The 11,145-nt window shown below is 41.3% G+C and overlaps 2 protein-coding genes across 2 annotated transcripts in view; one reads left to right on the top strand and one right to left on the bottom strand.

The window, feature by feature from the left end:
- Positions 1-3,308, top strand: part of NSMCE1 (non-SMC element 1 homolog (S. cerevisiae)) — a 14,067-nt gene extending 10,759 nt beyond the window's left edge. Inside the window, 5 exon segments of the mRNA XM_009695362.1 lie at positions 369-515; positions 1,491-1,607; positions 2,490-2,610; positions 3,073-3,107; positions 3,110-3,308. Of these exon segments, the coding sequence (XP_009693664.1) occupies positions 369-515; positions 1,491-1,607; positions 2,490-2,610; positions 3,073-3,107; positions 3,110-3,145 (456 nt within the window). The 3' untranslated portion in view covers positions 3,146-3,308.
- A 1,185-nt stretch (positions 3,309-4,493) lies between these two features.
- Positions 4,494-11,019, bottom strand: KDM8 (lysine (K)-specific demethylase 8; the record flags this gene model as incomplete). The annotated part of the gene is made up of 6 exons (XM_009695363.1): positions 4,494-4,786; positions 4,885-4,977; positions 7,575-7,724; positions 8,480-8,521; positions 9,382-9,514; positions 10,853-11,019. Coding segments are annotated over 6 exons (750 nt in total), but the record flags the coding sequence as incomplete, so codon positions are not given.
- Positions 11,020-11,145: the final 126 nt, after the last annotated feature.

Here is an 11,145-nt window from a genome sequence, read left to right on the forward strand (position 1 = left end):
AATGACTCCAGAGTGGACAAACTTACTTTAGTCGTGAGAGGTTTTTCCTCAAAAGAACCTTGACAAAGAGCAGATAAAAAGAAAGAGATCTGTCACCCCTGAGTGTGCTCAAGGGTCCCTAAATGCAGCTTCATTTAGGCATCACTGTACAGTTCTATTTGTGGAAATGTTTTCTTGGGGAAAGACTAAAACTGTTGAGGTAACAGTGATACCGTTCAGCTTTTGGCCTTTGTTTTACAGTTCTGGTTCAAGCCATATACTGTAGTATACCTCATACGTATGGATGCTAAAATAGCTGCACGTTACTATAAGGTCTGTCTATCTAATTGCATGGTTTTTTTAATAGTTGAAAATGTTTCTTTCTGTAGATGGACCTAATCATTTTATCAGAAAATGGCTTTGCCTCTTCTACAGATATTTTAAACTTGGCTGACCAACTTAAGACAAAGAAAATGAAGAAAAAGGAAGCAGAACAAGTGCTGAAAGTTTTTGTGGAGGATAAGTGGCTCTCTGAGGTAACTGCTGCATCTTTTCAAGTGTTAGTGTTTTAATAGGTCCAGCTGTTACTTTCTTATGGATGTGACAGCTGAAACTGGTGCTGTTCTTTAAGGAATGATGGCAAAAATGGTTTTGTGGGGCCTGTGCTTATTGCTGCTCCAGTGATTTTTGCAGAAAAGGTAGTACATTTGCAAGGAAAAAGTCTTTGAGCAGGTCTACATGGGACAACATGGTTTCAGTTTCTTGTACCTGCACTGGGTGGGTATGTGTGTACAGCCCTGCATTGAGACATACAGACATCCTTTGTACACAACAGCATGGCATACTTAAAACTTGGAACAAGAGCTGGGGAAAGCTCTTCAGGGTGATCAGTGCTGTTAGTTACATGTAGAATATCCTGGAAAGCAGTGAGGCCAAACATGTTGAAAACTCCTATAGCAGAAATGCATGGGCCACTGTGCACATTTTTAAATCTCCTTTGATTCATGTGGGAGAAATTGAGATTAGTTTACCATGTGGATTGTGCAGTTGCTTGCCAAGACAAGTGAGGCCTCAATCCCTTTTCTCCTGGATTCATTGCAACATAGGTTTCCAACCTGCTGCCACACATTTACTTATGTTAGAGTGATTTAGCAGAGATTTTCAAAGATACCTGAAGCAGTAAATGCCTGGATGTTGCTGAAAGCCAGTAGAATTTCTGTTAATGTGCAAATGGAGGGTCCCAAAACTGCATGTCTTTGTTCAGCCAAGCATGCTTGCTCATCTGTACCTTCCAAGGACTAGATCTCTGTTTAAGGTGTGAGATCCTTATTCTGATCCTGTAAACAAATGAATTCTGCTACTTCAAAAGTATTTTGTCTTTGTATCAGTGTCAGCATGTTAGTTTGATGACAGAAAAAAGTGGATGTCAAATGCTTGCTAGCAGGTGGTTAGAAAAGTCAAAGGTAAAAGGAATTAAAAGAAATTCCTCATCTTGCCACTTGTTTCCTTAGAGAAATGGAGAATATACTCTGCATACTCGCTGCATAATTGAGATGGAACAATACATTCTCAGCAACTACCAAGATGTGGCAAGGAAGTGTAACATCTGTCACAGCCTTGCCATCCAGGTAACATTTATTACCTCAATAGGCATCTGCTGATGTACTTACTTGGCCATAGCTGAAGTTTGCGAGACTTTCCTTTGAGTATTAGGCAGGCACTGAAAAATTCAGGTCTTGTAATGCTGCCCATATAAAGAAAATACCTCCCTCCCTCCCTCCCTCCCTCCCCCACCCCGTGTAAGTATTTTATCTTCTGTCTTTGGAAACAACTTGTCTTGGAGCAGTATCTCCAAATATAAACTTGAAGAAAGCGAACTCACCCAATAAGGAACATTATTGTGCTGTCTTGCTTTCCAAAGCCAGAGGATAGAGATGAACCCCTTATCCTTAAATAGGCATAACAGTTAGGTGTTAGCTATCTTATCTTTGGACTTTACAAATGGCAGTATTCATGTAACACACATTCATCTTTGGTCCTGTGATTTTGATTCAGGAATTGCTTGTGTCTTGGACTTCAGAATCAACATGTATGCTTATATATAGCATGGTAAAGCATTATATTTTGATAGCTGGTAAGTTACCAGTTTAGTCTTGCATAAGTGGTTACAGCCTGAACTCCTATTCCAAAATGTTCTCTTGCTCCTTGACCCTGCATCTTCACATCGTTCCAACTAAAATGCTTCCATGTTACTTTCTCCATCCCAGTTGGTCTCCTTTATTGCACCCAAATAGCTCAGTGTTGTCTTTCAAGATAAATTTTGTCCATACAGGAAAAGAGTATTTCATAGTTTCTAGGAAAATACCTCCTTTTATCATTTACCAGCTTTTGAGTATCCACCAACTGTACTGTTTGAACCATTCTTTGGCATAAAGCATTGTGCATCTGCTGCCCTTTGTAACGACTTTAAGTTAAACTGAAGGACAGTTTATCAACGCTTCTGATTTCAGAGCCAAGTATGTGAATCCTGTGGAATTGGAATGCATTTACCTTGTGTCAGAAAGTACTTCAGAGCTCAGACGGAACCACGCTGTCCACAGTGTAATGACTTCTGGTCTTGTGACATTCCAGGTACCAAGGAATCTATTTTACAAAAAATTGAGTGTAGTAATACTAGAGAATGGACTGTGATATTCAGTGGCACTGCCTGTATTGTTTATAACTGTTGTTGAATACCAGTTGTATGTTCAGTTGTATGTTTCAGACAGTAACCATACATAGGCAACACTGAGCCCAGACAGTGCGAAGGTTGTGCCTTATGGTCACTAGCAGCTCCTGTACATATTTCTAACAATAAGGGGAGGGAGGGGGTGGGGAGTAGGGGACAGACACAACACATGACACTAAAACTTCTGGAAATACTGAGCTTCTAAAAATAGTGCAGTCTCTTTGGAATTCCTCTGTTTAGCTAGAGGAATGACCTTCTGAACAGGAACACATGAATATATAAAACATTTCAAAAATCTGGAGGTTATACAGTATAATCCTTTTTTGTGTGTGTCATTCATTAACCTTCCTTTGTTTTCTTTACAGGTATGAGTCAGATAGACTCCCAGTCACCATCAAAAACAGGGAGAGCAGAGAAGAGCTTCATTCTTGGCACTAGACGATGCTAGTAAAACTTGCTTTCAGTGAAATCTTTTTTTCCCCACTCTTGCAGAATAGCCAGACTGTATTGTATTAATTAGTAATGGTGCATTGTTCAGTGTACTTATTTTTTCCTGAAGTTTTAAGAATCTTACAGTAAAACTATCATTGACCTTCCTGTTCTCCTTCTTCACAGTTATGCCTGCACAGCTTTCTTGGAGGCTGTTTTGTGTATGTAGTTCTGCATATTCTTGGGTTGGGACTCTCAGTGCATGTTTGGGAACGAGGGATGCAAATGTTTTTAGCCAACTATTAAAAGGAGCCTTTCTCAGCAACAGTGTTCCCTCTTTGTACAGTTCTAGTTGCACAACTGAAAATGAAACCTGTTAGCACCACAGGGCTTCAAGTAGGTGAAAAATCAGTGCAGCGCTTGCGGTCTCCTCACTAAGAAGGCTGGCTGACTATCTGATCTAGGGCTAGAGTTTGAACACTTTCAGTTGGCACTGTTGCTTGGTTTTTGTCCCTTCTTTAGACACAGAAGAGTGCATCTGACATAACGCCAGGTCATGAGCAGCCATGCTCAATAAGAGAGGGAATATTCCCAGTCAAAATGACTGGGAAGGAGTAGGACAAGACTTTTGGGGCAATGACAGCTTATGTCTGCAAAGTGCTGACAAAATTACCATCTTAAGATTTTTTTTTTTCATTATTTTTAGTATTAGCACTTCACTCCCCAGTTTTACATTAAGATGCTTTTTCCTTTAAGGGTGACTTGAAAAAAAGGACAGGACTAGATATTGCCAGGTACCAGAATGAAATGGCAGCATATCTTTCATTGGTAGAAATGTGTGACACTGCAGAAGGCAGCGTCAGCAGTTCAGCTGATGGTTAATCAAAGTATGATTAAGCTTTGATTTATTTAACTGCAATTAAACTATAGATTCACTACAATTAATTGTTTTCCTAGGCCTTAATACTAGTAAATTTCTCCATATAGGAGACTAGTATCTTGGTTCATGTTAGCTTTTTTTTTTTAATGTATTGAACCTTTAGGTAGCACCATCTCTCATTGTTTATATAACTCCAATTTTTACTGTTACTAAATCCAAGTAGAAGATAACGCTAACCTGATGTGCCAAATACACATGAAGCAGAGTCCTGGCAGTGCCCATATATAGAGCTGTTCAGATGTACACACGCATACAAGATGACCTAACAGATGCTCTTTATGAGGAGTTCATATTAGAAACATCCACAAAAATAAAGCGGCTGTAGCATCTTCTTTCCATTTACCCATCCAGATTCCTTCACCATGCCAAAGCAAGAGTTTCATTGGTTTATGTTTTTGTTTTTTTAATCCACCTCTAATCTCTGGATAGGGAAGAACATTCTCATGCTTAAAAAAGAATTCTCTTACCAGAAGATGCCAGATGCTACTTTTTCTGATTTTTTAATTCCTATTACAATGCTAACAGACTTTATACATGCTTCAGAGCTATGACCACCAGAAACTGACAGAGAAGCTGATATCAAGTGATCGTACATAATGCCAATATTTAACTGGAATAAACAGAACCTGTCCAGGCATCAGAATACAGGACTGAAATGCAGCCTTTCTGAAATTGGGAAATTTAATTAAGTCAGGATTTTCCACATCAACCTATAAAAAAACCAAAACAATGATCAGTAGAATGTCTTTACTCAAATATGATTTGATAAAGTAACATTATTGATACTAACATTTCAGGCAACTTTTACCTGACTCGTGTTGTGAAGAATTTGGCTTTCATGTGGGTACAGGTTTTCTGATTCTTGTGGTGAATATAGACAGATATACTTTCTTCCAAATACCTGTATATATTACAATAAATGTTTTCCATCTGTCATTAACCTGCACAATACTGGAAACTGTGGGCCATAGCTGGCATTTAACAGGAAAATATACTTGATTACAAGAATCATTATCTTTGTTAGTAATAAACAGACACTGCTATAATAAAAAATGAAATCAGACTACTGGAATTCAAGTACCTATTCCCTTGGAGCAGGTAAGAATTTGAAATACCAGGAAACAAAGTTTAAGGCACCCAGTTTATACAATGTTATTTGGGTTCTATGTAGCCTGCACTTTGTACAGCTAGAAAGTAATTGGAAGAAGAACTGAGAATAAGGAGGTTGAGTCTTCAGTTTACACCAGCAGGCAGAGGTACCTGCACAGAGTGACTGCTAAGCTGCCCTGCAGTCCTTTACTTCTCTGTCATCGCTACCTCAGTTCTCTTATTGGAGTGCTAACTGAAAGACTAGAATTCATAAGACAAGTGGACTGACCGACCTGAACACTACACTGAATTGCAAGTCATCAGTGCCTAGAATGAAGTGGCAGAACAAATAAGAGTCAAAGCTGATTCCTGCACTGATACCAGTGGAATGCCCACAGAAGGCATAGGGTGAATATTCATGCTGCTTCTGCCAGGATTCAAGATTTCTTCAAGGGCCAGGCATGATCATATTTGTTTCGAACTATCACATTAAAGGGTCAGTTAGTACTCTGACTAACCACTAACCTGCACTGGCATTACACTATCAAACTACTAACCAAGCTGCTTTCCTTCTGTCATAACATCCCTTCCCATATAAGAGAACAGGATTTCCTGAAATCTTACCAACACCCAAGTTGTAATGCTGGATGTTTAGAGTCTGTTGCTTCAAGGACAGCACATGAGTGTATTCTAAAGGCTGGACAAGTTATCAATGTATTCCTGTCCTACTCTTCACTATCAGTGGTTAAAACTACTAGAGCATTGATCTGAAGAACTATGGCTGTCCATGTGCTTTTAAGGATGCCCTCCATACCCCAAAGGGATTATGGATATTAATTAGCTCTCTAAAGAACCAAGCGTTAAGTGGTATTTTTGGTGATATATGGAAGTAAAGAAAATGTTAGTTATTGCTCCAACAGCACATTTTCCGAATCCTAAAATTTTTTTGGGGGAGTGGGTGTTACCTGGACTGCTATGAGCTATTAATGGCTCCTTCCTTCACTTGCCTTGCTGGGTTAAGGCCTTGTATATTGCAAGGGTGAACACACAAGTTAACAGGCAACAGCCTGCATCACCAGATACTCATTTCCTCGTTAATGGAAATACTCTGCAGCAGCTACCACCCAACCAGTAGGGATCATTCCACTTTGATACTTGTACTTGTGCCTTTCTGTACTCCACAGCCACAGTTTAAATGGCATCAAGAGGCAGGGCAGTTTTAACTGAAATCTGCCAGATCATCTGCTGTTCAAATTACAAAGACTCTTTTACAGCACTGGCAGATAATCTCCCATTCTTCAGGCAGAAGAATACAAGTTCTAAAGTTTGTAAGGGAAGTATCTTTTCCCAGTCCAACAAGTCCTATTACTGACTTCCACCCGACAAAAATCCCCTCAAGCTTTATATAGTGTACATAGTAGGATACTTTGCTTTCAGAATGCAGGGGGGTGGGGGAGGGCGGGGTTTGTGCATCTGTGTATGTGCGTCAGGTAGGTTAGTGGGGAAGAGAAATACAGTATGTATGTAATTGCACAGAAGTTGTACAAACCCACTTTAGGAAGGCCTGAATTAAGCCTCAGTTCCAAGTGAAAACACAGGTTAGCAAAATGCAACTGTTTGGGATAGAGGAAGAATGGCTCAACCCATAAATAAGCACAAGTAGAGGGCGTTCACTGTCATCATCCTGCTGGAAAATGTTTGAAAGTGTAAGCCGTATTTTTTTTAAGGAGTTTCATGGGATGGAGGAAGAAACGGCAATCTCCTTCCAGTAAGCAAGAAACCCCTCAGTGTTTGAAGATGTACAGTTGTCAACTGCTTGGACCAAGAATATGTCTTTGGACCCGTATAGTGCTTCCCACAAAGGGCCCCAGTATTTTATTGTGTTAGTCTGCACTAAAAGTTGTCATCAAGAAGCCTACCAACAGTAACTCACTTAGCAGCAATGAGGTCACAGTGCAAATACTACTTCATCTGACTCTCAATGCATGCACGAGTAGATATTTTACTGGGTCACCTGAGGTGGATTAAAGTATGCACCCCAAAATCTTGCTGTTCCAGAAAAGGAAGTTCCTTGGTACACTACGACAGGATCCAGGTTCCTCCCAACTCTGTTACAAATTCCTTGTGTGACCTTGGAAAAGCTGCTTGTGATTTCCATTTATCATCTGTAAAATGAGGGTAGGTAATGGTCTGTCTCAATGAGGAGCACTTGTGGCCTACAATATTACACTGAATATTAAGCTGCAGTAGTGACAAATGCAATAGAATAGCAAAATAATACCTGCATATTCTCTGTTCTTCAGTTGTTCATTAAGTTGTCTGCTACCCATGTCTCTAACACCTACATACCGTAAGCATTTTTTCTAGGTACAGCATTAATGGCATGTGTAGAGTAAGTAGAGTACAGACCTGGGCTAAAAAGTTTTGCTGGGGATCTTGATGAAGAGGTGAGATAGTGCCTTCTGGACCAAACCAAGCATTAATGGTGATGTCATCTTCTTCCCCTTCCCCCAGGCAGCAGTAGTCAGGGATACTGATATCCTCTTTCAATTCTGGGATCTACCCCCATAAAGAAATAAACATTTAAAAGAGTATGTGCCGACTTGCCAAAGGTATGTCACTCGTAGAACAGAGGAACAAGGCTTGATGCAAAGAAAAATGACCTGCTTGTCCAGCAAAGGCAGGAGAGAAGTAGCTGAAATGCTAGGAGTCTGCAGGAAATGTCCTCACACTTTCTGTCCTAGCAAGCAGATTCTGTTGGAAGGAGAGGTGGGAGAAAGAAAGGGGTTTCTCATTCTTCAGAGACCCTTTGCTTTAGCAGAAACCAGAGAAACCCACAAGAATAAGCAGGTTTGCTGTTCATGGAAAAGGAGCAGCTGATCTTTTATACACTAAGCTTGCTTCTCCAGGAGATTCCTTTTTACGTCTCCCACCAACCTAATCTCTGGTTAACTTGAATGACATTTCAGAATATGGCGAACATAGCAGCACTGAAGCCTGTTTCCTGTCGAGATCTCTTTCCTGACTTACACATTCTTTGGGGAAATGCTGCTTTCCAGGTGATATCCCTGTAAGTGTATGCTACATAGTACCGAAACAGCACCCCTGAAAGGGTTTTGTTTCCATGCCTTTCAGCCAAACAGAACAAACCCCCCCTCCCTCTGTTCCTTCAAATTGTGGGAACAGAAGCTTGAGAAATAGTGTGAGTTCTCCATATGCCCTTCCATCCAGTAAAGTTGACAACCTCAGAGATGACTTGTGCTACAAAGGGAACACTTGATTGCAGAAAGATAAAAACATTCACTCAGTTTTACCTGATCAAAAAGCTGGTGCTGGGCAAGGTATCCTACACTGTTCTGAAAGCAGCAGAGAGAAAGAAAAAAAAAAATGCATAGTGACATATAGGGTAAGACTTCTCAATCAGCTGATTTACTTATAGGTGGGTAGAATTTACTTATAGGTAACATCCATTTCCAATGCCCTGTTTCAGAGTAGTAGAATTGTTTCAACAGTTGACTAGCATAAGGGGTCTTCTGAAAGAGCAACTTACAGCTATACCGAAATTGTAAGAGTGTAGATATATCCCCCACAATCAACAAATTATCGAGGTCGAGTTACTGGAAGAAGCCTAGCTATAATCTTAGGGAGTCTCGACAGTTCTGTTGTCAATCCTGTGACAACGTTCTACCTCTTTATAGCTAGACCCTGCTGATACAAAGACTAGTTCACCTTCACTCCCTGTAAGCATCTCGATATTCTATTCCAGGCTGCACCACAGACCAGTTTGCAATGGCACGTGGTCCTTCCTGTCAGAAGACTAGGAAACAGAAATGAGGGCTTCAGATCCTCAGCTGATTGCTAATCAACTTTTTATTTTTTTACCTGGTGGCACGTGCATTTGCATCTCGAGCCTAGATCTCACTGAGCAGTTTAATAACAAAGAGGAACAAAACTGCCGGCTGAGGATCCCTTATCCTTAGACTCCACCATTCAGGCTTTTGCTGCAGCAGGTATCTATCTATTCCAGCTACTGTACATACTGTACATAAAAATCAAACCCAGCTATTGTTGCAGCAACTATCTGAAGCTTCAGATCTGTGCTTATAGCATATCCCCTCCCTTGATATCACCTCTAAGAGTGTTTGTTCTAAGCAGAAATTCTGTACCAGTAACACACTGCTGTATATAAAGATTAAACAAAATGAAAGAAACACACCTTGTTCACAATATACTGGTTGATGAAGTCACTGACAGTCATGAGCTTCTGAGACCATTCCTCATCTGTGTATCGGGTACCCAATTCCACAGGGACTGTGCGGCACCCTGCGACTTGACAAAAATAGTCCACACTGAAATAAAGAAAGTTCCATTACACTTTTATACTGCTCTTCTCACTGACTCTGAATGTAAGGCAATCAATTAAAATAAATCTTTTAGAGTAATAAAACTCCGTTACCATGAGTTTCTTCTCCCTAAAACCAACCAACCAGCGACAAAAGGCAGCACAAAATGATGTGAGCAGCAAGGAAACAAGCAGTCAAGTTTGTGTGCACATTATGACACAATTGTCTGTTTTGTTTTAAAACCTTATTTACTCCAGTAAACTATTGATTCCTTACGAGCTATGGAGATTTATGCTGTTAGTCTCTCTCGACTAGGGATGGCTAATCTTTTTGCTGCCTGCTGCCACATCTGCCAAATAAAATGTGGTATCTTTTTATCATTAATGCTAAACCAACTCTCTGCCAGTGCCAAATTCTGTATACAGGTGCCAATAACATCCATCCTGACTAAAGTCAGAGGAGTTACTTTGACGGGCGGTATACATCCCTCCACTGACAGTATTAACTAAATGGAGAAGTTAATCTTTTTCAAGTGTCTGAAGTTAAGGAACGGAGTATCTTCCCTCAAAAAACAATAAAACCCCTATGAAATAACAAGTGTGTTCAGATAATGTCAATTTTACCCTTGGTTGTGGAATAAAAGCAATTGCTCAAACTAAGCGTGGTTTTTCCCCTTTTCTAAGGAATCATAAGCTTTATCTCAAAAATATTTAATTCTCAGTATTGGAAATGTTGGCTCCATTGCTTACATTACACCAGCAGTACAATGGTATTACTCACTCCTGAACGGCAGTGTCTAAAACTCAACACTCAAAGGCGACACTGAACAAACATCAATGCTTGTACTTGTGATCGAAAAAGCCAGTCGTGCTTACTTGCACATCTCTCAAATTCACTTCCCATTGCACTAATTATCAGCAAGTTCTGAGATGTAAACATGACTGATCTGACATAGGCCCACTTAAGATGCGAGCGGCTCGCTGGAACAGCTAGCAATGGATGTTCGTCGCTAGTCTCCAGCTGAGCAACACAGCGTCAGCAATTCGCCGGAGCGCTCCCCGGCACAGCTCCGCGAGGCAGCGCCGTCCCGGACAGGACCGGCTCTCCCTGGCACACCGGAGCACTTACCATGCAATACTTCGACTGGTTTGATGCGCTTCCCTCATCTATGTAGCAACTTCCACAGAGCAAAGACATTGCAGCAGGAAGCTGCTGCCAACAGAATTCACTCCCGATGGCACCTGTCTTCTGTGAAGATCCCTACTCCTCTACCGAGCATCAAGACACCTGACAGAAAACGATCCTCCCCCTTGCTAGGACAGGGAAGAAACTCTTATTTCTCACCTCCACTTCTTCATACATGGCCAGTGGTCCATAATCCCCTCTAAGACCACAGGCTTCTGTGGAATTAGATAGTTGTTCCTGAAATGCTCCAGCGAAGGGCAGTGAAGGTGTGGAAGCGCATCTGCTGGCTGCACAACAGGGACTGGCGAGGGGTCAATCCGGACCCTCTGGAACAGAGACGTCCTCCTTCGACAGATGCCGGCCAAGGCCTCCGCGGCCGTCCCCCTCCCCTGCGCCAGGCCGCGCACTCCGGAGGGGACGGGGGTGGCGGCGGGGAACCCCGGCCCGGGTGT

This window comes from Cariama cristata, unplaced genomic scaffold (assembly GCF_000690535.1).
Source record: "Cariama cristata isolate BGI_N322 unplaced genomic scaffold, ASM69053v1 scaffold34532, whole genome shotgun sequence".
NCBI lineage: Eukaryota > Metazoa > Chordata > Aves > Cariamiformes > Cariamidae > Cariama > Cariama cristata.